The sequence below is a fragment of the Cordyceps javanica genome, chromosome 7 (assembly GCF_051103115.1).
Source record: "Cordyceps javanica chromosome 7, complete sequence".
NCBI classification, from domain to species: Eukaryota; Fungi; Ascomycota; class Sordariomycetes; order Hypocreales; family Cordycipitaceae; genus Cordyceps; species Cordyceps javanica.
Window position 1 is genome coordinate 2,165,213 of NC_139301.1, and position 26,093 is coordinate 2,191,305.

The 26,093-nt window shown below is 56.6% G+C and overlaps 8 protein-coding genes across 8 annotated transcripts; 3 read left to right on the forward strand and 5 right to left on the reverse strand.

Annotated features, from left to right (window-relative positions):
* Positions 1–224: 224 nt before the first annotated feature.
* V2A60_010144 (uncharacterized protein) lies at positions 225–2,244 on the reverse strand (the record flags this gene model as incomplete). The annotated part of the gene is made up of 2 exons (XM_083261405.1): positions 225–974; positions 1,060–2,244. The coding sequence occupies 2 exons, from the start codon at positions 2,242–2,244 to the stop codon at positions 225–227; spliced, it is 1,935 nt and encodes a 644-aa protein (XP_083117531.1).
* A 4,501-nt stretch (positions 2,245–6,745) lies between these two features.
* On the forward strand, positions 6,746–11,382 carry V2A60_010145 (uncharacterized protein; the record flags this gene model as incomplete). Its single annotated transcript, XM_083261406.1, has 2 exons — positions 6,746–7,228; positions 7,285–11,382. 2 exons carry the CDS (start codon positions 6,746–6,748, stop codon positions 11,380–11,382), a joined length of 4,581 nt encoding a protein of 1,526 aa, XP_083117532.1.
* A 1,332-nt stretch (positions 11,383–12,714) lies between these two features.
* Positions 12,715–14,622, forward strand: V2A60_010146 (meiotic recombination directing protein; the record flags this gene model as incomplete). Its single annotated transcript, XM_083261407.1, has 2 exons — positions 12,715–12,794; positions 12,882–14,622. 2 exons carry the CDS (start codon positions 12,715–12,717, stop codon positions 14,620–14,622), a joined length of 1,821 nt encoding a protein of 606 aa, XP_083117533.1.
* A 241-nt stretch (positions 14,623–14,863) lies between these two features.
* Positions 14,864–17,098, reverse strand: V2A60_010147 (P-loop containing nucleoside triphosphate hydrolase protein; the record flags this gene model as incomplete). The annotated part of the gene is made up of 5 exons (XM_083261408.1): positions 14,864–15,516; positions 15,591–16,082; positions 16,133–16,570; positions 16,624–16,817; positions 16,866–17,098. 5 exons carry the CDS (start codon positions 17,096–17,098, stop codon positions 14,864–14,866), a joined length of 2,010 nt encoding a protein of 669 aa, XP_083117534.1.
* Positions 17,099–17,776: 678 nt separating this feature from the next.
* Positions 17,777–18,908, reverse strand: V2A60_010148 (Rix1 complex component; the record flags this gene model as incomplete). Its single annotated transcript, XM_083261409.1, has 3 exons — positions 17,777–18,690; positions 18,741–18,813; positions 18,861–18,908. The coding sequence occupies 3 exons, from the start codon at positions 18,906–18,908 to the stop codon at positions 17,777–17,779; spliced, it is 1,035 nt and encodes a 344-aa protein (XP_083117535.1).
* Positions 18,909–19,177: 269 nt separating this feature from the next.
* On the forward strand, positions 19,178–19,787 carry V2A60_010149 (roadblock/LC7 domain-containing protein; the record flags this gene model as incomplete). Its single annotated transcript, XM_083261410.1, has 3 exons — positions 19,178–19,195; positions 19,292–19,579; positions 19,683–19,787. The coding sequence occupies 3 exons, from the start codon at positions 19,178–19,180 to the stop codon at positions 19,785–19,787; spliced, it is 411 nt and encodes a 136-aa protein (XP_083117536.1).
* Positions 19,788–20,354: 567 nt separating this feature from the next.
* On the reverse strand, positions 20,355–21,185 carry V2A60_010150 (uncharacterized protein; the record flags this gene model as incomplete). The annotated part of the gene is made up of 4 exons (XM_083261411.1): positions 20,355–20,452; positions 20,566–20,660; positions 20,819–20,975; positions 21,149–21,185. 4 exons carry the CDS (start codon positions 21,183–21,185, stop codon positions 20,355–20,357), a joined length of 387 nt encoding a protein of 128 aa, XP_083117537.1.
* A 339-nt stretch (positions 21,186–21,524) lies between these two features.
* Positions 21,525–24,388, reverse strand: V2A60_010151 (uncharacterized protein; the record flags this gene model as incomplete). The annotated part of the gene is made up of 3 exons (XM_083261412.1): positions 21,525–21,955; positions 22,030–22,527; positions 22,591–24,388. The coding sequence occupies 3 exons, from the start codon at positions 24,386–24,388 to the stop codon at positions 21,525–21,527; spliced, it is 2,727 nt and encodes a 908-aa protein (XP_083117538.1).
* Between the last annotated feature and the right edge of the window lie 1,705 nt (positions 24,389–26,093).

The following is a 26,093-nucleotide window of genomic DNA, read 5'->3' on the forward strand; positions in this document are numbered from 1 at the left end:
CACGTTGCTCGTGTTTCTCAACGTCAGCATTGTTGTCTTTTGGCCTGGTTTTTTTAATTAACTCTTTTTTTTATATGTAGCTTAGAGGTTGTATCATAAACATTCCTACAAGTCTGGTTCTCCTACACTGGTGATGCGTTGTCATTGTAAACTTGGGTATCTTGTAATTTTCTACACGCCGCATTGGTCGTGTTTGGTTGCTAGAGAAACGGTAGCAGGCGACGCTATCGACCTCGAACTACAATTGAATCCAGCACAATCGGCTCTGGCTCCGATTCCGATTCTGTCTCTGGCTGCGGCGCCACCTCGGTCCCTGGTCCCTGCCCCCCCGTCGGCGCCGGCGACGGCGGCTTCTTGCGCAAGAAGCTTTTCATAAACTCCTGCTGCCTGGGCAGGTCCCTCTTCTGTTGCTTCTGGCGCTCCTGGCCGGGCAGGTCGAAGATGCTGCGGGCGCGCCTGCGACGGGTGCGGACCGTGTGTGTTACGCGCTTCTGCACCCACTCGACGACCGACTTAGCCTCGGTGCGGGCGAGCTTCATGCCGGCATCGTTGGTGCGGCGCCAAATATCGTGGAGCCGGGCGGCGAGCTCGTCCACGCTCTGGTTGAACTGCTCCTCGGCGTCGCTGCTGCTGCTGCCGCCGCCGCCGCCGCCGTCGGCGGGCGGCAAGGCCAGCACGGAGCCGTCGTCGACGGCCATGTCGAGGATCAGCACGGAGGCGCGCAGCTCGGCGAACTCGGTGCGCGGGCCGACCTGGAAGTCGGGCTGCGCGAGGCGGTCGATGACGGCCTGCAGCGTGACGACCTCCTCCGGCGCCCGGCGCGCCAGCGAGGCGTCCTGGAAGAGAAAGGTGGCGGCGAGGCGCCGGCGCAGGTCGTGGGCGCGCAGCGAGCTCGTCGGCAGGCAGAGCAGCGCGTTGACGCGGATGCACTGAGAGGCAAAGTTGCCCTGCAGCAGCGCGCAGGTGTCATGGCACTGTCGGCGGGGTTAACGGGTGTGGTGTGGGTGGGAGGAAAGGTGATGCGGCGTGCGCTGCTGAGCAACACGGTATGGGACTTACAAACGAGTTCCATTCTTCGGGTGGGATGGTTTCGATGAGATTTTTGAACGTCTCTTCAAACTGGTTGCCAATGTCGACGTTGGAGATGATGAGCCTGTCCATGGCCATTCGAAGTAGTAGTTGCAGCGCATACTTTTGCGTTTCCAGCGGCAGATCCTGCGATATATCTTTGAGAAGCGACAGTATAGCGAGAAGCGACGCCCAGTTGCGGCCTTTGTACACATCTTCACCCACCTTGGAGACGCTGATTGGTCCACGCTCCAGGCACACATCTTTGGCGCCTATGCGCTCCCACGTTGATTTCATCACATCCGGTGTGAGCAGCGTCTGGATCTGATCGGGACACAGAGCGATTAGGTTGCAGAGCTCCGTGCGCGTCACGGCCGACTGGGCTGTGCAAATCTCCTCAAGAACCCAGAGGAAGACGGCCTCGGGCATGCCGTCCTGGCAGCCCACCACGTTGAACAGGACGCCGGATATGAGGTTCTGCTCGCGCACTCGCCGGTTTCCCTCGGTGAGGAGGCTCCAGGGACTCTTCTTAGCTTCCGGCGGCGGTCTCGAAGAAAGCGCGCCGCCGGCGCCGTCAGGATGGCCGTCGTCGTCGTCGGCGGCGGCGGCGGCGGCGGCGGTCCGGAAGAAGCAGTATCGCAGCTCCTGGTGGCCCGGGTCAGCCCTCTGTACCGCGCGCATGACCTTGTGTGCATCCTTGGCTCCCATTTCGCCGTTGACGATGCCCGTCAGCACACCATACGAGGCCGAGGTTGCAGCGCCACCACCACCACCATCGCCGCCGCCGCCGCCGCTTGGCGTGGACAACAGGTCCCGTACCGGCTCCCGTGCGCGCTGCGAGCTCGCCTGCAGAGCCGTGTCGCGCTGCGCGTCCTTGGCAAGTGCCTTGAGGTCGAACCGGTGCCGCGGGATGATGGCGAGCGGCGACCGGTGGAGTTGGTGCCGGCCGGTGGTCGCGGCTCGTCGCTTAGCTTGCGGCGTGGTGAGCAGATGGTCGGCGGCTCGCACGGGGGGCTGTGGGCGCGCGCCGCCGCCCCCGCCGCCCAGCAGCACGGAGAGGTCCGCGAGTGAGTTGTCGGTTGAGCTGCCGTCGCTGTCCTCCTCGTCGGAGGCGGCAATCTCCCGGGCACGGTTGTTGGGAGGCGTCCGCGGCCGGCAAAGTGGCGATGAAGCCATGAGTGGCTGTTGTGGTGGGGTAGGACAGAAGCTCGTATCTGTGTGTTTTTTTTACCCCAGTTGACGGATTTACGAGGTTTGGTAGTTCATATGTTATGCCTTGTCTTGCTTGGTTGATTAAAGTCGTTTGGTGAGGTGACTGGTATTTGATGTATTATACGGGTATTATGTGCAAAGTTGATGTACAGTCGCGTAGGCTTTAAGACGTTGACGGCACCGCGTCAAGTGGTTGGTCCACAGGCAGATCTGGCCCCACTAACTTCGAGGTGAGGTTGCTGCTACACGATCCTACCCTGTATAGCCTTCTGTTGATTTGATGGGCATGAGGAAACCAACATGATGGCGGAACAGGCTTGTGATTCTTTTCCGCTTTCCGTCTCCTTCCCTCACGGTTTGGCTCTCGTCTCGAAGGTCGCCGTGTGGCCAGCCTTATCCCTGAACAGGCATCAAAGATGGAGCAGGGTGATTGTTGTCAGCACGCGTTTGTCAGCCTGCTCAACATGGGGAGCGGTACCTAGTATCGCCGGTTACATGCATCGAGACCATGCTTTCCATACACAACCACTCCGGAGCCATCCAATACGAGAGCTCAGAGGTCGAGAAGAACGAACCTCCTCCCACAACGACGCACAACCGGCAGAGTCTCGATCATGCGGGACAAATATCAAATCTGGCTGGTGCCACTACGTCAAAGAAATGCACTACGGAGCACGGTGGGCCAGAGCTTAAAACGGCGGCGCCAAGCTGGCACTGCGACAGTCTTGCGGATTACAAACGCGTAAAATGCGCAAGGACGAGGTTCGTAATGAGCCATGTCACAGTTTGACCGAGAGCGCAAGGCCAGGAGCTGGCAGCGCGAGGGGAACCGAACTGCAAAAGGTCTCTTGGCGAGAAACACAAAGCTGCCGTCATCCACGTCGTGAATATTTAAGCTCGGAATGCTAGGGACGTCTGGGCTTGTCTCAGGGTCCGGTAGAGTGGACACAGAGCTGAGCGAGGCGACCAGTACGCGGGTCCTGCAGTACTTATGCTACATGGCAGGATTTGGAGGCTCCTTGCCGAGGGAGGAGGCCCGCAGAAGCATAGAGCAACAATGGAGAAGCCCATTTGCTTGCATTCATGCAGGTCAATAACTCCTCGGCCGGGTCTGGGGTCACGGTGGCTTGCAGGAGGGCGCAGCAAAGCAGCGTGCTTTGCGTTGCTGGCGAGCGAGTCGCGAACCTGCCCGGGTGCTATTTGAAATTAGACAACAAACATGCCATCAATCGCAGTCGAAGCCGAAAAAGCAATGGACGAGGATTGATGGGATGGTGATGGGTGTCAACAAAGACAGGGGGAGAGGACCCGACCACGATCTGCGCCGCCACAGGTGGCGATGTCGGGGAGGCGAGTACTAAATAGACCGTCAAAGAAAATTATCGGACGCGCAGGGGAGCGAGCGCGAGCGTTTTTGGGGGGGGGGTGGTCGTGGGCGAGTCCGAGCCTGCAGTGAATCCGAGGGAGCTGCGGGTAATGAGGCCTCGTGTCTACAGCGTCTTCAGATATGGACATTTATGAACAGTTCAAGGCAGGGATGACCGATGCGACATCTCGGGTGTCAAAAGAATATATAGCTGAATCAATGGGAGTCTTTTTTTTTTTTTTTTTTTTTCCTTCTCAAGACGCTGGCTGCTTCTTTTCAAAAGCGCCTTGCGGCACGACGAAGAATGAGATGACCAGCGACACCATGCCAACAATGTCTCAGCCCAGCAGGGAGGAACGAGGATGGCCTGGCGACAGAAAGCTACGGGACCGTCTTCAGGCCATCCGGGCCTTTCTTTTCATTCGCAAGAGCGGTAAGGGGGCCCTTGAGGCGCGCCGGGTAAAGGGCCCGCCGAAGGGTCGCCGATCCGCGTGTCGAGCTACTGAGTAGTGCTAGGTAATTGGGAAGCTGGCTGGCTGTTGGGATTGAACAGACTTGGGGCTAAATGGAAAGATGACGAAAAGGCAAGTACTGACTGGTCCTGTTATCAATGGCGCTTTAGTAGAACATTTTTCTCTACAGACAACTGGGTGCTTGGTGAGATTTGATGCGACCATACGGGCTCATTCATTGCGGCTTGCACTCCGTGCTGAGAGTTAACTAGTGGCAGTGTGGATTCCCGGGGGCCCAAGGGCGAGGCTATAATAGTAGAAAAGGACCAAAAAAAAAGGACAGAGCCCCCAATGATCAAGCAGCAGCCCCTGGAATTTGGAGATGGGATCGGGTGCAGCAAGATGGCCGGGCAGGACCCGTACGAATAGACAGAGGGATGCGCGATGTCGTCACTGCGTGCGCGCAGGTCATGGCCTGCGAGTAGAGATGATGGGTCAAAAGAGCTCTCAAGACAAAAGAGGAAAAGAAATAGAAACAGAAAACGTTCAAGCTGCGATCTGCAGAGACGAATCAGCCCCGGTCAACCGGTCAAGGTCCTAGTCAGCCGCCATGGGAAAACATCGTATTTGAGCCCGAAGTTTTAATTTTTTTTGGGGTTCGGATTCCTGTAGCTGCCCGTCGTGCCCGTCGTGCCCGAGGCTGCCGGTCGGCCGTCATTTTATTTGCAAGCCAGAAAAAAAAAAGAAGGAAACTACTTAGGGGAGAGCAGGTACCGGGGACTAGTTCACAAGGCGACGAGGTACTTTGTGGACGTTGACAACCCCCCCGCTGAGGAAGGTCCGCAGAGGGGGGCGGCGGCGGCGGCGGCGCGGCGCTGCGCTGCATAGGCTCAGGGGCTGGTTGCTGTTGATTTTTTTTTTGCCCTGGCTGCCAAGGGCTGGCTTTATATTTGCTTGGTAATGAATTTCCAGGGTCATTTTTTTTTGGGCCGGAGGGTCCGCGGGGGTCACGATGAATAACTACTGGGTAGTTATGGGACTGCGTTCATCTGGAGTGGTGCTGGATGGAAGGGCCGGACCAAAGAGGAGGAAGAGGAGTCCTGACCAGTGCTCTGTAAGTAGGATGGGAGGAGGAACAGGAAGAATGAGGGAGAAGAAGAGAAAGGAAAATCAAGGGGTGATGTGCATAATCATGATATCAAAGCCATCTGGCAACAACGGCAGAGCTTATTGGTTGCAGGGAGCACAAGGGAATACTGAGTAACTTAGTAAGTACCGAGTGGTTACTATTAGTATTCAAGTACCACAACTGGTAATAAGAGGGAGAGACGCATGGGGGGCCACTGGACAAACAAGTTCTCGACAATGGACAGACAGACAAATCAAGAGCATTCACCGCGCCCGTAATTTTACCCATGCCGAGTCTGGAATCCCACCAAAGGCAGTGGGGTCAAATGCTTGATTTTGCGTGTATTTTTTTTCCCGCCATTGATTTTCTTACTTTGCGAGTGTATTTCTTCAGGACGGAGATAACTAGGCTCGGATGGCTCGGAAGCCTGTGGTGCCCGGAGAGGCCAGGGCCAGGGGGTTCTACAGCGAGCGTATGGTGGTGGGCGCTGGTAGAGGGATCTTGACCCGTTTAGGCCTTTGGCCGCAGATGATTACAGTGGGATGCGGGATCGAAGCCGCCACTGAAAGAGCGCTGAGCGAGTGAATCCGTGGCTGGCCCACAAAACTGGAAGGGGAGACGAGATAGCTGGCCAATGGGGTCGCGTGGCTGGTGCTGGTGCTGGTGCTGCTTACTTATGCTAAAAGGCCACTGTTACTTATGCGCTGTGCTGGCGCAATGGCAAGCCAGAGAGGTACCTACCTACCTAGGTACCCTACCAACCTGCCTGCTACCTTAGGCAGGTACCTAACTTACCTACCAGTACTTACTGGTAGACTGACAGCGCAATACCCAGTAAGGTGTTCTGTCTTGTCCGTCAGCCCGGTTGCTCAGCTAGCAGCCAGCCTGCCAGCCAACTTACCTGTCTTGCCCAGCCTGCTAGCACCCGCCGCCGCCTCAATTTTCGCTATGCTGGCCTTCTCGCTCGCCAAATGCCCGCTTATCTGACCCTTCCTGACACTTCCTGTTTCCTTTCCCTACCGTTGTCCTACCCGCTGCTCGTCTCTTCATCCACTCCCTCCGTCATCTCCCCAATCGTCTGTTCCCCTCGACCTCGTCCCGCGTCTTTTTTTTCTCTGATCCTCTGGCTGCCGAAATCCTCCGTTTGCCTGGAAAGATTGTGCTCTGCAACCCATCGCGCCAGTCTCGCCGCCTCTCTCTCTCTCTCTCGCTCTCTCCCTTTACTCGGCGCGTCTCGTCAACTGCCCCCCCATTCGACAAACACCACCGCGTTCCACGAGGCTCTCTCTGGACAGAATTCGCTTTTTTTTTTAAAAACGAAAAAAAAAAGCACTTTCAAGCCGTCAACGATAAAGAAAAATTCATATTCAAAAGACGACATCCGAAAACTCGCACCCTCTTCGCAAACCGAACGCCCGCTTCAACGGCTCAAACAGCCACGACCAAGCCCAACACCGCATCCTGGACTGGCCAAACCAAACGGCCTAACCGGCGCATGTTCGCCCTTGCCTACCCGTCATGCCCGATTCTTTGACTCCCGAGGCTGCCGCGGCCGCCAACGGCGCTGACCTCGACAAGGTCCAAACCCAACGAGCTCGATGGGCCACGCGCAGAATGACTATCAAGAGCGGCAGCACTAAACGCCGCTCTCTTCTCAATCGACACAACCGCAAAAAGTCGTCGTCGAGCGAAAAGAGCGTCGGCGCGCCTGGCGGCGGCGATGACGGCCACGGCCCCTTGTCCAATGGCGCCGACGACGACAACGACGATGCCCAAGACTCCGAGGATGACGACGATCAAGAACCTGACAATCGTACACTCTACTTCAATTTGCCCCTGCCTGATACTATGCTCGATGACGAGGGACATCCCATCACCAGTTACGCCAGGAATAAGATTAGAACCGCCAAATACACGCCATTATCTTTTATACCCAAAAATATTTGGTTTCAGTTTCACAACGTCGCCAACATATTCTTCCTCTTTGTCATCATCTTGGTGGTAAGTGAAGCTGCCTCGTTACATACCTTGGCTTCTGTTTTCTCACAACTCTACAGATCTTTCCTATATTTGGCAGTGTCAACCCTGGACTCAGTGCTGTCCCTCTCATCGTCATCATCTGTCTCACCGCCATCAAAGATGCCATTGAGGATTACCGACGAACAGTAACCGATATTGAGCTCAACAACGCACCTGTTCATCGTCTGATGAACTGGGACAATGTCAATGTCGAGGTTGGCGACGTCTCCACCTGGCGACGTATAAAAAAGGCCACCTCTCGCTTCTTCGGTGGAATCTGGTATGCCATTCAAAGCCTCTGGTCCAAACAGGCTAGGCAAAAGAGGATCGAGCGTAAAGCCAAGGCCAACGGACAAGACGAAGAGGAACCTAGGCCTTCCGTCGAAACCCAGCGAACCCGCATGTCTATGCGCCAATCCATCACCTCGCCCTTTGGCAATAGACAGTCTACGCACGAGGATATTCAAATGACGCCTGTGCCATCGCCTTCTCCCGGGGGCCATGTCAAGATCCAGGAGCCCGACAAACAGGACCAGGCACGCCTCGCCGCCATGCAGGACATGAAAACCGACATCATCAACTACAGACGCGCCGCCACAAATGCCCGCTTCAAAAAGGACGCCTGGAAGAACATCGTCGTCGGCGACTTCGTCCGTATCTATAATGATGACGAACTGCCTGCCGACGTCATCATCCTATCCACCTCGGATCCAGACGGTGCTTGCTACGTTGAAACCAAGAACCTGGACGGTGAGACTAACCTCAAGGTCCGACAAGCCCTTCGGAGCGGTCGTGCGCTCAAGCACGCCCGCGATTGCGAACGTTCAGAATTCGTCATCGAGAGCGAAGCCCCGCAATCCAACCTGTACAAATTTAATGGCGCCATCAAATGGAAGCAGAACGTCCCCGGCTATGAGGACGACGAGCCCGAAGACATGACGGAACCCATCACCATCGATAACTTGCTTCTCCGAGGCTGCAACCTCCGTAACACCGAATGGATCCTCGGCGTCGTCGTCTACACTGGTCACGATACCAAAATTATGATGAATACTGGCATGACTCCCTCCAAGCGTGCCCGAATCGCCCGAGAGATGAATTTCAACGTTATCTGCAACTTTGGTATTCTTTTCATCATGTGTTTGGTGTCCGCCATCATCAACGGAGCCGCCTGGGCCAGAACTGATACGTCCAAAAACTACTTCGATTTCGGTTCCATCGGTGGCAGCCCTCCCGTGACTGGCTTCATCACTTTCTGGGCCGCCATTATCAACTTTCAAAACTTGGTTCCCATCTCCCTGTATATCACTTTGGAGATTGTCCGAACTCTGCAAGCCGTATTCATCTTCAGCGATGTTGAGATGTACTACGAGCCAATCGACCAACCCTGTGTCCCAAAGACTTGGAACATCTCCGACGACGTTGGCCAGATTGAATACATCTTTTCCGACAAGACTGGTACCCTGACGCAAAATGTCATGGAGTTCAAAAAGGCCACCATCAACGGACATCCGTACGGCGAGGCTTATACCGAAGCGCAGGCGGGTATGCAGAAGCGCGCCGGTATTGACGTCTCTGTCGAGTCTGAGCGCATCCACGCCGAGATCGCCGAAGCCAAGAACCGCTCCGTAAAGGGAATCCGCAAACTGTACGACAACCCCTACTTTTATGACGATGCCCTCACCTTTGTCGCGCCCGATTTCGTCGCTGATCTGGACGGTGAATCCGGCACCGGACAAAAGGAAGCCAACGAAACCTTTATGCTGGCCCTGGCTCTCTGCCACAGCGTCATCGCAGAAAAGGCGCCCGGCGACCCACCACGCATGTTGTTCAAGGCTCAATCACCCGACGAGGAAGCTCTTGTTGCCACCGCGCGTGACATGGGATTCACGGTTCTCGGAAACTCTGGCGACGGTATCGATGTGAACGTCATGGGCGAGGACCGCCACTACCCGATCCTCAATACCATCGAATTCAACTCTACCCGCAAACGAATGAGCTCCATTGTCAAGATGCCTGATGGTCGCATTGTCATCTTCTGCAAGGGCGCTGATTCGGTCATCTATTCTCGTCTTAAGAAGGGGGAGCAGCGTGAGCTACGCCAAGAAACTGCTGAGCACTTGGAAATGTTTGCGCGTGAGGGTCTGCGCACGCTTTGCATTGCCATGAAGGAGCTCACCGAAGAGGAATACCGTTCCTGGAAGAAGGAACACGACATTGCTGCTGCTGCTCTGGAGGACCGTGAAGAGAAGCTGGAGGCTGCCGCCGAGCTTATTGAGCAAGATTTTCTTCTTCTTGGTGGCACTGCTATCGAGGACCGCCTCCAGATCGGCGTCCCGGATACTATTGAGCTTCTCGGACAGGCTGGTATCAAACTCTGGGTCTTGACTGGCGACAAGGTCGAGACCGCCATCAACATAGGCTTCTCCTGTAATCTGCTCAACAATGACATGGAGCTCATTCATCTCAAGGTGGACGAGGAAGCTGGCGACGACATCTCCGACGACATGCTGCTCGACGAGCTGGAAAAGGGCCTAGACAAACATCTTAATCATTTTGGCCTGAAGGGTGACGACGACGACCTCAAGGCGGCTATGAAGAACCATGAACCGCCTGGCCCCACCCACGGGCTCGTCATTGATGGCTTCGCTCTTCGGTGGGCTCTCCACGACCGGCTCAAGCAAAAATTCCTGTTGCTCTGCAAACAGTGCCGTTCCGTCTTGTGCTGCCGTGTCAGCCCCGCACAAAAAGCTTCGGTTGTTGCCATGGTCAAGAACGGTCTCGACGTCATGACCCTGTCAATCGGAGACGGCGCCAACGACGTTGCCATGATTCAAGAGGCTGATGTCGGTGTCGGCATTGCTGGTCTTGAAGGCCGTCAAGCTGCCATGTCGTCTGATTACGCCATTGGTCAATTCCGCTTCCTGCAGCGTCTGGTTCTTGTCCACGGACGCTGGTCCTACCGTCGTCTGGCTGAGAGTATAAGCAACTTCTTCTACAAGAATATGGTTTGGGTTTTTGGTCTTCTTTGGTTCCAAATTTATTGCGACTTTGACATTACCTATCTGTTTGAGTACAGCTACATCATCATGTTCAATCTGTTCTTCACCTCGGTGCCTGTCGCAGTCCTTGGTATTCTCGATCAGGATGTCTCGGACAAGGTCTCGCTTGCTGTCCCTGAGCTCTACCGCACCGGCATTGAACGGCTCGAATGGACGCAGAGAAAGTTTTGGCTCTACATGCTTGACGGAGTCTACCAGTCGGTCATGGCTTTCTACGTCCCTTATCTTATTTTCAGCAACTCTCGTCCTGTTACGTTCAACGGTCTCAACGTCGATGATAGATACCGACTAGGTGCTTACGTTGCCCACCCCGCTGTGTTGACTATCAATGCATACATCATGATAAACTCATACCGATGGGACTGGCTCATGCTGCTGATTATCGCCATTAGCGACTTATTCATCTTTTTCTGGACCGGTGTCTACACATCGTTCACTTCTTCGTCTACATTCTACAAGGCAGGCGCCGAGATTTATGGAGAGGCGTCCTTTTGGGCTTGTTTCTTCATCGTCCCTGTTCTCTGCCTGTTCCCCAGATTTGCTATCAAGGCGATGCAGAAAGTCTTTTACCCTTATGACGTTGACATTATTCGCGAGCAAGTCTTCATGGGCAAGTTTGACTATCTGAAAGAGCCTAAAGAAAAGGACGATGGTACGACAGACTCTAGGAGCCAAGGATCCCACGGCAGTTCGAGAAAGTCCAAGCACGCCCAGTATGCCAGTGTGGACGAAGACTTGCGACCCATTTACCCGCCTTCGACGGTGACGCAAAATACGTACAATGGGGCACACAGTCAGCAAGGAAGCGCCGACACGACAAATATGCCACGCTACTCTGTCGAGAACCCCATGCACCGAATTTCGACGGACCGCCCGCGACCCTCGTATGACCGCATGCGCGCTTCGATGGACCGCACGCGTGCCAGTTTTGAGGCCAGCAACGATTTCACTTCGGCTGCTCGGCTGTCGCGGATAGAGTCTTCGCACTCGCGCGGAAACTCGCACTCGCATTCAGGCATGATCCGCAGCCGCCTTCGAGCCTTGTCCTCGCTGTCCAGAAAGTCGGACGCCTAGTGGCCGTCTGAGCGTCTTTCATCGGGGGGCGATTCTTGAAATGAGTTTGCGCGTGTCCGCTCGTACATAATCGAAGCTTCATGATGTCTCCATTTCCTTACCATATTCGCTTGCGGAGCCGTGTCACTTTCATTACCCTCGACACCAGCGCTGCTTGTTGACGACTTTCGCATGAGCCATTTACGGGTGACAACACTCGCTTACCAAGATTTACAACACTTTTTGAATACGGAGAGATGGAGGCAAACCTGCCGACTTGCTGGCACAGGTCTTTCAAGGCTAGAGGATTGCTGTGAGCCGCTTGACACATTTGCTGCTTGGCGTTTCTTTATTTCTATCTTTGCAGGTGATTTGGTCGCGCTTCCTTTCGCTGCGCTTTTCGCATCTATTTCTACACGCACTGCTACTTGACTCTCTTTTTCTTTAATTGCGACTGCATCTTAGAATTTCCGCATTTGCAACATGCGAAACTCTGACACACATACACACACACACACACACACACACTACTGCTGTTTCTTTATCCTCTACTTTTTTTCTCCTATACACTCTGACTTTTTCTTTATTCTATTGGCTTCACCAAAGTGGAGGACAACAAGACGCGTGCGGTTTCGGCGTTTTTTTTGTATCAATTTTTCTTTTGGAGTGATGCTTGTTTTTGTACAAGAGAGCAAGAGACGGAGAAAACCGAAGTTGTTTTTGCGTGTTTTTTAGCCGTTGTCGAGGCCGGTATTGCGAGGAAGCGAGGAAGACAGCGAGAGATGGATATGAAGTGTACATAGCATCATCCAGCTCGAGCGACTAGAGGAGGCTCTTTTTTGGAGACGAATGAGAATAAAAGCATCTTGAACTAAAATGAGCTCTACTGACTATGAGTGAGGGTTCAGGTCTTTTGGCATGGAATTGACCTTTGCGTGGGATGCCAAGCCGATTCGAAAAGGCTGATGATGACGCTTGCATGCCGTTTACATTGAGGCCAAGGATCGCTTGCGCATCCGAAACACAGGAGCTGGGCTACATGCCACGACAATGCAGCTTCCCCAACCCCATGTCTGTGTCTGATGCGAAGGTGGAAAGCCTGACTCATCCATAATGGACTCCAGCTTCTGGCATTTGCACAGACCGATAGGCGACAATGGCAGCGGCGCTGTCGCACCTGACGCTCGGAGATAGGTCGCCCCACACCAGCTCCCCAAAAAGTTACTCCAAATGAACTGACAAACTTGCCAGGGTCCTCTCTTCGACATTGACAACCCCCCCCCAAACGTCCAACAGAACAGAGGCCTTTTTAGAGCGTATCAATTTGCGTGCTCATCGCTGCGTCTTGCCGTCATGGAAGCGTACAAGGCTCGTGCGGTGTCGCTCCTCCGTAGCGGCAGCGATGTTGCCCAGCCGTACCTCGAACATGTCCCGTACGTCTGACTTCCCCAACTATCGGACACCCCTTTCACGGGATGGTCACCATGACCTAACTCTTGCTTTTTTCCCTTATTCTCCAGGACGTCGGTTCTCCAAGGCAGCGTCGCCGTACTCGTGATCCTCTTCTCCGTCGTCATCCTCCGCGCCGCGCAGGCCTCCGCCGCGGGCCGTCCCCGACGCTATGTCGTCGAGCCCCCGACGCCGCCCGCCGACAGCTCGACCTCGACCAAACCCGCCGCGGCGCACTCCTCCCACATCGCGTGCTACGCGCCCGCGACGGGCCAGTTCCTGGGCAACGTGCCGGCGGCCTCGACGGACGACATTGACGCGGCCATCGGGGCGGCGGCGGCGGCGCAGCGCGCCTGGAGCGCGACGACGTTTGCGCAGCGCAGGGCGGTGCTGCGGTCGCTGCTGCAGCACGTGCTGGACCACGCGGAGCAGATCTGCCGCGTAGCGGGCCTCGACAGCGGCAAGACGCTCGTGGACGCGCAGCTCGGCGAGATCATGGTCACGGCGGAGCGCCTCCAGTGGACGCTGCGGCACGGCGAGCGGGCCCTGCGGCCGGAGCGCCGCCCGACGAACCTGCTCATGGCGTACAAGCGCAACACGGTGCGGTACGAGCCCATGGGCGTCGTCGCGGCGCTCGTCAGCTGGAACTACCCGTTCCACAACATGCTCGGGCCCGTCATCAGCGGCCTCTTTGCGGGCAACGCCGTCGTGGTCAAGGTCTCGGAGCAGACGGCGTGGTCCGCCGCGTACTTTGCGGGCATCGCCCGGGGCGCGCTGGCGGCGCACGGCTTCGACACGGACCTGGTGCAGGCGTTTGCGTGCTGGCCCGCCGAGGCGAAGCACCTGACGTCGCACCCGGGCATCGCGCACATCACCTTCATCGGCAGCCAGTCGGTCGCGCGCCACGTCGCGGCGTCGGCCGCCAAGGCGCTCACCCCCGTCGTCGCGGAGCTCGGCGGCAAGGACCCCTTCATCGTGCTCGACTCGGCGGAGAGGGACCTTGCGCGCATCACCGAGGTCATCCTCCGGGGCACCTTCCAGGCCGCCGGCCAGAACTGCATCGGCATCGAGCGCGTCATCGCCTCGGGCCGCGTCTACGACAGGCTGGTGGACGCGCTCGCGCCCCGCGTCCGCGCCCTCCGCCTCGGCCCGGACGCCGACGTCGGCGCCATGATCTCGGCCGCGTCCTTTGACCGCCTCGAGGGCCTCGTGCGCGACGCCGTCGCCGGCGGCGCCCGCCTGCTCGCCGGCGGCGCCCGCCACGCCCACCCCGACTACCCGGCCGCCACCTACTTTGCGCCCACCATGCTCGCCGACGTCACGCCCGACATGGCCATTGCCCGCGAGGAGTGCTTCGCGCCCGTGCTGACCCTCATGCGCGCCCGCGCCAGCACCCCCGAGGCCGTGCTCGAGGTCGCCAACGCGCCCGCCTTTGGCCTCGGCGCCTCGGTCCACGGCGCCGAGCGCGACCCGGCCCTCGAGCCCGTCGTCCGCGGCCTCAACGCCGGCATGGTCGCCGTCAACGACTTTGCCGTCTACTACGCCGTCCAGCTGCCCTTTGGCGGCGTCGGCGGCTCCGGCTACGGCCGCTTCGCCGGCCACGAGGGCCTCCGCGGGCTCTGCAACCTCAAGAGCGTCTGCGAGGACAGGTTCGGCTGGCTCGGCGTCAGGACCGCCATCCCCCCGCCCATCCAGTACCCCGTGCCGGACCAGACTAGGAGCTGGCGCTTCGCCCACGGCGTCGTCGAGGTCGGCTACGGCGAGGCCTCGAGAAAGGCCAAGGGCCTGATGGGCATGCTGAAGAACATGTAAAGAATCGAGGAACAAAAGACAGGGCTGAGGATACGTCATGACGGAGCCGCCACTTGTACCATAGAATAATTAATCAAACAATATCCAATCCGTACAGTCACGACAGAGGCTTGCAGGACTCAAGTGTCGTTGTGGTTACGTGGTGTTGCAATTATCTCGACTACCTAGTATTGAATCTGTGACCAAATTTCCCCACTCCCACACAGATTCTCGAACCTCGTCCAATGCCTTCTCATGCACTTTACCAAGTGGACACGGCGGTAGTAGATCCCCAAGCCTGGGGCACAGGGCCAGGAGCCTGTACATTTGCTGGTGGTGGTGGTGGACGGCCACCCCAAGATGGCGCGGCTGTCTGTTGCTGCACGGGAAGAGCAGCCGAAGGGGCAGCGCCCCAGCCGCCCGGAGCACCATTGTGAGGAGCGCATGCTCCCCAGCCGTTGGCGGGTGCGGCCGACTGGACAGGAGGAACGGGCTGGACAGAAGGAACGGACTGAACAGGTGGAACAGGCTGAGAAGGGGCCGGTCCGCCCCAGCCGTTCTGAGCAGGGCCGCCATTGTTGATTGCGGGGGCCGCGGCGGGATCCTGGGATGCCTGACCCCAGCCGTTGAGAGTCTCAGCAGGGCCATTCGAAGCCTGAGCTTCACCACCCCAGGCCTCACCAGGCTGATCAGCGTCTTGGCCGCCACCTTGAACCTCATTCGGGTCAAAGTCAGACTCCGTCTCAAATTGGATTGCTTTGCCGGGAGCGATCTCGGGCTTGTAAATCTCGAGGAACTCGGGAACCTCTTGGTTGGTCTCCAAAAGGGTGCGAGTTAGAACACTGGCAATCGCCTCATCTCTGTCCGTGAAGAGAGAGGTGGCAACACCGCGGTGGCCAATGCGACCAGTGCGCCCTAATCACATTAGTGAATGCCAAGAGAAAAAACAAAAAAAAAAGAAAGTAACGACAGTAAAGAAAAAGGCGTACCAATCCGGTGAGTGTACTCTTCAATGCCGCCATGGTCCATTGACGGAAGGTCATAGTTGATGACGTGCATCACATTGCGCACGTCGATACCACGAGCAGTAACTCCAGTGGCGATCAAAATAGGCGCAGTTCCTGCGCGGAACGAGCGCATGGCAGCCTCACGGTCCAGCTGAGTCCGGTCGCTATGCATCGACGTGACGGGCAGCGTCATGTTGAAAAGAAAGTCATCCAGACAGTCCACTTCCTGTCGGCTGTTCGCAAAAATAATGGTTCGCACGCCATGCATCTCGTTCAGAAGCTGCAACAAAACATTTCGCTTTTCATGGGGCTCAACCTTTACCACGATCTGTTTGATGTTCTCCGTTGTGCTGCCAGCGCGTCCGACCCGGAATCGAACATGAGCAGCTGCAAGATGCTCCTTGGCCAAGTCACGAGCCTGCTTCGGAAACGTTGCGGAGAACAGACCATATTTCACGTTTCCTTCGTCTTGGTCTAGAGTGTGTTAGGGGGAGGTGCCAGGAGATGGAGAAAAAGCGACTTACCTCCACCAAGCATGATGCGCTGGATGTCTTCCTGCCATCCAACGTCAAGCATCTCATCAGCCTCGTCAATGATCAGATACTTGAGGCGACGAAGGGTGAGAACACGAGGCTTGTTAATGAAACTGACAAGTCTTCCAGGAGTTCCAATGAGTACGTCGCAACCGCGATTGAGCAGGTGAATCTGCTCGGGAACGGGCACGCCACCGTAAACGACACCAGGGCGGAGCATAGTGCGGTAGCAAAACTTGCGAGCTTCGTTGAAAATCTGAACAGCCAATTCACGCGTCGGAGCAACGATGAGGACCAAAGGCTCTGCGGTAACCTCGTCTCGACCTTCACAAAAAGTGGCAGGATTTGGGCGAGGCGCGGCGAGTTTCTTTGCCTTGCCCATCAGACGGCTCAGAATGGGGATCAAATAGGCGCCGGTCTTGCCAGATCCTATTAGGATGTCGTCAGCACTACGTTTCAGTCTCGAAAGATCAAGGACATACCAGTCTGAGCGATTCCAATCACATCACGGCCTTGAACGATAGCAGGGATAGTGAACTTTTGGATGGGAGTCGGATGGTCGTAACCTGCCAGCTTGACATTCTCCAACATGACGGGGTGCAAGCCAGCATCATTGAAGGATCTGATGGGCTCAATCTTGACGGGACCCTCCTGGTTGACCTCGATGCTTTCAATACTTGAGCAGGTTAGCAGGGAAAAACAAATACAGGGCGCTGGGACGGACCGTCTGAAATCAAGGCCAATTCTCTCCTGGCGGGTAGCAGGATCGCCAAAGAGCTCGAGCTCAAGACTGTCGATTTTTGGACCAACATCTCCGTACTCATCATTCCATTGGTAAATGGCAGCACTTCCGTCGAAAGCATCAGAGCCTATGATGCCGGCTTGGTTGGCGTCGGAAGCAGGAACGTCATGGCCGGCCGTCTGGTCGGGGGCGGCCCCAGAATGCTGAAGATCCATTTCGACTTTTGCCAACGGCTTTGGAACGCTGAGAAAAGATTAGTCTCGGAAAATGAGAGCCCGCACGCGAGGTGGAGAGGTTTTGATGTCGGACTGACCTTGGATACGGGGATAAAGATGGAAGGGGAGGAGATTTGACGATTTTAACGATGAAAGTTCAACGGTTTTAACGATGGAGCTTCTAGCAGAGCGGTGAATGTAGAGAGTGATGAAGGTGAAAGAAGGAGAATGAGAAGAGGACGAAGCATGCATGTGTTTAAATAAACAACAACAAAGGCAGCTGGCAGCTGGCGGTTGGCAGCTGGCGGCCGCTGGCAGATGCAACTTTATCCGTTTGCAAGTGCATGTTTCGCGCATTACATTGAAGTTTTAGAGGTGCTAGAGATTCAGGTAAGCAATACAGAACAATGAGGTTTATGTACGGCTACCGGCGTAGTGCAATATATACATGCAGATCTCTGCTGGTCTAGCCTATCTCTCTATATGCTTGTCAAAGCTGACGCCGTGTGTTCAGACATAGTTTTCCGGAACTCCATTCTGCTCGTCCCAATCACCCACAGTAAAGTGCGTTGCTACAGTATTGGCACGCTATTCATTGCAAATAGGGCAGCGCACGACCTCCGAGGTGTTTTGGTGCTGGCATCCCCAATATCCCAAGCTCATAATCACAGACTAGCATCACCATAAATCTAACAAGTCCTGTGTATCCAGTGCTGTTGACACCTCAAAGTCATTCATGCCCTTTGCGAGCACTTGCTCCAGCCCGACTGCTGCTCGTCCCGTAACACCGCCCTCCTTCTTGGTCTGATCTATCCCTTTTAGCACCGCATCCAAGAAGCGCTTGTGGAATATCTGCTGCCTAGCCTCTTTATTGGGGTACATTTCCGCGTCCTCGTCCCGCTGGGCCGTGAACAGGTTCAGGTACTCAAACGCGTTCCCCGAGCGCGGCGCCCTATACAGGTTGTCCAAGAACTGCGCGCCCGTCGACGCGGCTGGCACCTCGTCTCGGAGGCCGGCCTGCAGGAAGCGGGCCAGCGTCGCAATCTGCCTGGCGCGGTTCTGCGCGTCCTTGGGCTTGAGCGTGGTGCGGGTGTTGGCCGCCGACGTCCAGCCCTTGGCCGACGACGCGACCGCCCAGCCCATGACGGCGCAGAACGTCGTCAGCGTGCGCACCCAGCCGCCGGGGCACGTCACGAGCTCGTCGCCGGCGACGTCGAGCAGCCAGTCCATGGCCGCCAGCGCGTCGTTGCTGATGTCGCCGGAGAGGTGCGTCATGCCCGCGCGGAGGAACATGACGGTGTGCTCGACGACGGGCGCGACCTGATCGCCAGGCAGCACCCGCAGCAGCTTCAGCAGCTGCTGCCGGACGGGCGTCGCGCTGTCGGAGATGAGCGGGACGAGCTTGGCGAGGACGGCGGCGGTGCCGACGGGGTTGACGGGCGGTTCGAGGGAGAGCTGGCCGGTGAGGTAGGCGAGAGCGTCTTTGCGCTGCTTGTCGGAGCGGGAGGAGGAGGCGAGGGAGAGGTTGTGCTTGAATTGCTGGACGACGTCGGGTGCTTCTGTTGATAAGGACTGGTGTCCCATAACAATCGCTACATGATGTTAGCGGGGCAACAGCGGTCATAAGCACGAGACGCAATACCTTTAGACTTGAAGCTGGTATCTGTAAAATTGGAGGCCTTGGCCTTGGCCTTGCCGACTTTCAATTTCGTTTTCTGCGATAGTTAGCATCGGCAAGGGAATAGATCCAGCATGGGCATACCTGAAAGTCCTTTTGCTTCTCCTTCTTCTTTTTCATACTGGAACCCATGGTGGCAGATTTTTATTCTCACAGACCAAAGCGATTCTCAACTGTCGTATCACCACAGAACGTAATAATTCAGGACTCGTTGTTTTCAAATTGTCTTCTCGTCGTCTTGCGATGTAGAGGGGCAGGAAATTTTGGCGGTGTCGCTAGGCAAAATTGGAGCAGCGTCACTGCATCCTCCACCATCCCCACCAGAGCAACAAGCTGCATTGGGGCCCGACGATTCCTTGCCGGGTCGTCTTCCATAAAACACCCCTCAATACCGCACCAAGATGGCCGATGCGACCAACGTATGTTGAACAAAGCTCTTCCCTTCCTCTCCGAGAAAACGCCGGAAACCCACACTTGGGCCATTTCATACTGATAGCGGGCAACCTTTTTTTTAGGGGAACAGCGCCGCCGTCCTGGACGAGAAGCTGTCGCGCCTGTCTAAGAAGCCCGGCGTCAAGGCCAGCATCGTCATCGACCGGGCGAGCGGGTCGATCCTCAAGACGAGCGGCGATGTTTCGGTGCTAGGAACGACGCAGTCGCGGACGGCGTCGACGGCGGCGTCTTTTTCAAACGAGCCGGCCGCGGCCGAGGAGAGCACCTCCAAGGGCATCGACGACTTTGCGGCCATGATTTGGAAGTTTGTCAACAACTCGGGCGAAATGGTGGAGGAAATGGACAAGGATGTATGTCGCAAAGACTATCCCGGGGTGGGCGAGGGGGAGGGGGGAGGGCACCGGCTGTGTGCGGAGATGCCAGGCGAAGGGCTGCTGCTGACCAGGCGACTAGGACGAACTGCGACTGCTACGACTACGAACCAAGAAGCACGAGATTGTCATTGTGCTAGACCCGAAATACCTGCTGACGGTTGTTCACGACACCCCGGCTTCTTGAAGCGCAGGGCGGGCGTTTGGAGTGGGAAGAAAGAAGATGTATAGGGGCCAAATGCGCAGGTCAGGAGAGACTGGCACTGCGCATGCGTCGACGCCCGATGAAATCATACGTGCGATCCAAGATACCCTTTATTTATGAGTTGTGCAAAGGTAGCACCAAGAAGAAAGCGCGATTGCCAAACAGTCGGCCTGGAAAACTGAACACGAGGCAGCATGGTACATATTCCAGATAACGCTGGGCTGAGCTGACGTCGCCAGCTGCGTAGCCGCGCACAGCCTTGGGCAGCATAAACAGAGAAGATTTGAAATTATACTCCAGTTGCCAATGCGATTTTTTGTTTGGGGGGGCCCGCACCGCCGTTAAGCCATAATGTTGCGCCAGCTTTATTATATTTTACACATTGCCCCATTCAACCCACGTAAACCGCAGTCTGCGCTCATATGGGCGGCCAATACCGCGCGTGATATGCGTCTCTCCCCCTCATCATTGCGATGCCAAAAGCGTCCCAACTTCTCTCGTGCCAAAACAGGTTTTTCATCCGAGTCGGGAAGGATGGTCGAGCGGGTTTTACGCAAGAGGAGCGGGCGCGGGCGCGCCTGTGGCGGTGCCGGAGCGATCGGGAGGGGGCATGAAGAGCGGCATGTACGTGACGCCGAGGGCCATGACTGGATGCAGCGAGAGCCCGCGCATTAGCAATCAAGAAAGAAAAAAACGTTTGTGAGGTGTTCTGGCGCGGAGAGATTTGGGGGACAGTATATATAAGTAGCACGTCACGTACCGGAAAGGCCGACGTTGAAGTAGCCGGGCGTACCGCTCTTCTTGGTCTCGGCGCTCTCGCCGAGCCAGTTCTGGATGGAGAAGACGACACCGGCCCTGCACAGCCGAACCGCGTTAGCAAATTCAATTCGACTTATCATCACCCCCCCCCCTTCGTTCGTCCGTCCCCGTGCCCCTTCTTGGTGGAAAGGAAAGATCCACAGCCGCGAAAACGCGCGGCCGCCAGGGGGGAGAGATGGCAGAAGCAAACGTACCAGCCGACAAATTTGTTTCTCGTAAACATGGCGGCCATGGGCATCGTCGACGACAGCGTCGAGCTGAATTCGGGGTTGTCGCCCTTGGAGACGGGCTCCTGGTATGGAACGACTAGCAAGTTGCGCGCGCGCGCGCTCTCATTAGCAAAGACTACCCCTTGAAAATTTAGAGGGCAAAAAGCACTGCGTTGGCCTTCTGGGCGGGGGAAGACGGCGACGGCCGCCGCGCTCTCTCTCTCCTATCCGGTACGTGCATCATTGCGCGCATCGCCAAGAAGCAGAAAGCCGAAAGGGTGGATGGATGGATGGATGGGTTCTTGGACAACGTACTGAGATCCGCACGGCGCAGGTCCTTGTTCGGCGCCATTGTGAACTCGAGCTTTGTGGTTGAATGGGAGGCGGGTTGAATTGGACGAGGCGGGTGGGTGAGCAATGTCTGTCCAGAGCAGTCTGGGGTTTGCGCGCGCCTGCGGAGCTTCAGCCTGGCGACAGAAACGACCTAGCGCGGTGCAGCCCCAACTCGACAGCGCCACTTGACAGTTGTACTTGGAGAGGACGGTAATAAGAGTAGAATTGGAGGTATATATTATATGTCAAAACATAAAAAAAAGAATAACATGCTTATTTTTGTTCCCGCTTCACAACATAATATCAAAATCGTCGAGAGGAATTAATTTTACACTAGGTTCAATGGCTGTGTGTGGGCTCAGTCCACGCGCACAATGACCTTGTAGCCGAGCGCTCCGGCCTCGCGGATGGCGCACGCGAGACAGCCTCGCTTGCGGCGGCTGATGATGGCATTCCACCCTTGCTCGGAGCAGAGGCTGCGCACGAGAATCTCGAGGTCGGAGCCCGACTGCCGCTTGTGCGACTCGTAGTGCATGTGGGCGGCAAAGGAGAAGCTGTGCTTGCGTTCCGCGCGGGGCGAGGCCGACGGCGACGCGAGGCGCTCCAGGACGGGCGACTGCGGCAGCTCGACAATGCGCGTCATGCAGTCGATGACGAGGACCGAGTTGCCGGGCGCCTTGTTCTCGGGATGGCCGACGCCCAGCAGCTCGGACAGCGGCAGCTGCTTCTTCTGGATCACCTCGGAGACGTGCATGACCTTGTAGTTGAAGAACTTGTGCAGGGGATGGCCTAGATAGAGAGCTGGAGTTAGGGAACAGAGTCTGGGAGGAAGGAGAGGAGCAGGGTGATGAAGGGGGGCGTACCCATGCGATGCAAAGCGCGTGACGTGTTGCCGAGGGATGCCTCTCCGGAGACGTCAATCTCGCGAATGGTCGGGCTCGACGGCGACTTGACGAACCGCACACCACGCGGCGGCGAACACGGGTGAGCATTGACGAAATTCACGTCGTATAATAGAGAGAAAATGTGCTGCCTGTCAGCAACGCCGTCAATGCCCACCCGGAAAGTGAGCGAGGCAGGCTGAGAAAAGAGATCCGGAGCCGGTGCCGATTCGTGCCGGGGCGTGGCCATGATTTCGGGCAGCGGTGTGGGATGAATAGACAGAGCCGATGGCGAGAGCTGCAGAGACGCAAAGTCGACGTGTACGTCGGGCGGCGGGTTCTTGTACCGATTCTCCCAGGGCATCGTAAAGTCGGCCGGAGATGCCGAGTCCTCGTCTCCGTCGCCAACAATGGACGAGTCCCGCTCGAGCCGCCGTTTGGCCCAGATCCTCGACTTTTTACCCAAGTTTGCGACATCCTCTGTACTACGTTAGCCCGTCATTTCAAAAAAAAAAAAACAAAAGCAGCCATGAATAGACCTACCAGCCACATCCTTGACGTCAATGTTTAGCCAGCCTTCCTGCGCACCCGTGGGAACAATGTCCGTCGATACCCAGCCCATGCATTCGGCCGAGCCCTTGCCCGCAGCCAGCACGCGACCGAGGATGCACGACGTGCTCCAGAAACTCATGCCAGAGTAGACGAAGCCGCCGCAGAGGTTGGCAAAGGATCCTAGCTTGCTCATGGCAACGTCGTCGTTCTCGAGCAACGTGGCCATGAGAAAGTGGGACAGACCGTCGCCCGGCAGCATGAGCCCAAAGATGTAAGATTTGGACATCCACCCAGATGGGTGCAAGGCGGCCGCCAGTCGTCTGCGTCGGGCCCTGGCTCGCTCTTTGTGGTTGCCTCTCTGGCACGTTACATCCCAGGTCCCGAAATAGTCGTCGTTGGAGTCTCCTTTGGATTTGGCATCGTAGCCGCAGTCACACATGGAGGTGTCGGGCTTCCTTTTCACGGCCTCGCGCATATGCGCAGTGATACGCGCTTCGTAATCTTCGATGCCAGGCCATCTCAGCTTCTTGGCAAAGTGAAGAAGCCCGTCGACTTGGCGCTGTCCGTTTCTTCCTTTGATGACATAATTACGCGCGGGAAACACTGTTGTCATGTTGTGGCTTTGATTATGGTGGTGGTGGTGGTTGAAGGGTATATGGCTCGCAATGACAGCCAGCCAGCTGGCACTCTTGGCTTTGATGCTCTGCACCAGGGTACCGTCGTGGTTTGCGGGGGTTTCTTGCTTGAAAGTGTCGTCGTGAGTAGACTGGCCGTCGGCGACAATCTCAATGTTATCGAGCCAGCTGCGAGCAAGCAGTAGAGACCACTTGACAGTCGAGTTGGCGGCGCGCTCAAACTGGACAACGTCCATGGGTCGAAAAGCTCCGGCGCCATATTCCTCGCCCTGGGTGACGGCGTCGAGGCGGATGAGGAGCTCGGTGGCCATGAGGATCTGCAGCAGCAGCCAGTACTTTTCCTCGGCCATCTCGTCGGAGCACTCGGTGTTGTGTATGCTGGAGTCGCCGTCGAGACGGTCGCCGTGGGGCTCGCCCCAGAGAATCTGGCCGAGACGGATGCGCCACTCGACGTGGGACAGATCGATCCAGACATTGGCGGCGCCGAGACACTTGAGGAGGGCGACGATCTGGTTGGTCAGGCTCTGGCTGTCCTTCTTGTCGAGAGCAATGTAGCGGGGGCGCATAAAGTTGCCAAACAGGTCGTTGTAGGTCTCGGAGGACTGGCGGTTCTTGAGGTCGTTGTTCTGGTAGAGCTGGCCGTTGCGCTGCAGGCGGCCCAGGACCTCGGCCTCGGGGATGCGGTGCAGCCAGCCGTCGTTGCTGAGCATGTGCTCGCGGGCGTCGACGATGGCGCGGGCCTTTTTGCCGATGCTGTCGAAGCCAAACTGCTCCTCCTCGAGGGCGTCGCTGACGGCGAGCTCGAGGGCGGCCTGGTAGCCCATGGTGCCCTTTTCGAGGCCCTGGAGGCTGAGCATGTTGGGGCGCTCGCGGCAGCGGACAAAGAAGTGGGCGCGGCCGCGGCGCTCGACCTGCTGCTTCTCGGCGGCATCGTGGTTGAGGTCGCGGGTGAGATGGGGGTGGGCGGTGACGCCACTCCAGGCCTTGGCCTCGATCTGGCAGTGGTCGGTCAGGTCGCGGATCTGCAGGTCCTCGTCAAAGGGGAAGGCGACCGAGGGGTTGGGGACGGCGATGAAGGGCCCGTCGTTGCGGGCAAAGTACTGGGGCGCGCCGGAGAAGAGCTTCTCGAGGTCGTCCTGGCCCAGCGTCGCCATGGTTCTTTTTTTTTTTTGTTTCAGATGGAGGAGGAGGAGGCGCAACGGCGGGGAAGCGAGAGCAATGGCATTGAGATGGGAGGGCGACTTGGCGGGGGGCCCTTGAGGCGGCTTGGCGGCGGCGGCGGTCGCGGCAGCGGCGATGACGGGCGGCGACCTCGGGCGGCGGGGTTCGTTTGGTCACGAACGGATGAGGCCAGTGGGGAGAAGGAGAGCTTGGATCTCGGATGGTCGGCCGATGACGTCGTTTTGAGGAGCCCACACAATGGCAGATGGCGAGACCAAAAAAAAAAAATCAAAGGAATCAAAGGAATAAAAAAATCAAAAATCGTTGCACCGTAAATGCAGGGGGAGTCTTTGTAATTTTCATGGAAAAAAAGAGGATGAAAACGCGGGGGGAGAGCTAGGGTCACTGTCTGGCACCAGTCATTGCAGTGGTAAGATGAGCACAGATTACCCGAGGCTGGTTACATATTACGCACATACAAAGAAAAAGTACAGTCAGTCTAGCGAGTAGCTGCAGTTGACAAGCCGCGTGGTGGCGCGAGGCCGAGCAGGGAAAGGAGGCACGGACACGGATCCGGTGCTGGGGCGGGAGATCAGCGCGGCGCCATTGAAGGGTCCAAGACATGGCTCACGTCGCGGAATGGTGCGGCGAATGCGGTGCTGAGGCGCGTGAATCTCGTTGATGCGCCGGGTCTGGGTTAGTTGCGCCAAGCAGCTAAATTGAGATGAAGCCATTGGGAAAGACTGTGACGAGGTGAAAGGAGAAGATGCTCGAAAACGGAGATTCAGCCACTGAGGCGTTTTTGTTCAAGCCACAGCAGGCCCCTACTAATGCACCGAGCAACTACGGATACTCAGTACTTACTTATTAATCGTACTCTGTAATCCGCACCAGTACGAATAATTATCCGTAGGCAGGCACCAATTCGTTATTTACAGCATCACAACATACCATTTTTAGCGGCCGTGACGCCATTTTCCGGGGTCGACTCCACTAGAATCGGGGGTCATGAGGGCTCCCAGTACGGATACTGCTCAACGGTTGGTTCACTGCAAGAACGCTAGAGCAGCGCCTACTGGGGCACTTTGGCAACGACCCCTACGCCCTAGTAATGGCACCAGACGGCGCCGGACAAGCAGTGTCGAGCAGTGCCAAAATACGAGGTATGGACTTGTTAGTACGTGATATGAGCCTGCCGCCTACAACCTGCCACTCATGCAGCGACGAGCGTTACTTGAACCCCTGACTCCCTTTGTCGTGAATGATATTATCGAGGGAGCCAGGCCTCCTTGACTGATATGAAAATTGGGCTACGGGGGTCCACCATGAGGCTGCTACTCCGTACTAACTTACTGGTCAGTAGGTACTAATAGTATACCCAGCACTCAGTAAGGTACTTAGTTAGTGATGGAACGCGCTGCTTTCCTACCTTATCAGGCAGTCGCCTCGACGGGGAGCAGCGCCATATACGCCAGGCGACAGAATTAAGAAGAAGAAGAGAAGATATCAAAAATCCAAAAAATCCAACAAGAACACACTAGACTCTTATATATATTTTTCCACTCCACCGCAACAATTCTGCCCCCCCCCCCCCCTTTGTCTCATCTCCCAGTGGCCCAGTCAAGGGCGTCGTCGGCCACCCTTTGAAACGCCAGCGGAGACAGTCTGTGTGTCGTCCCGTGTCGCAGAGCAGCTTGT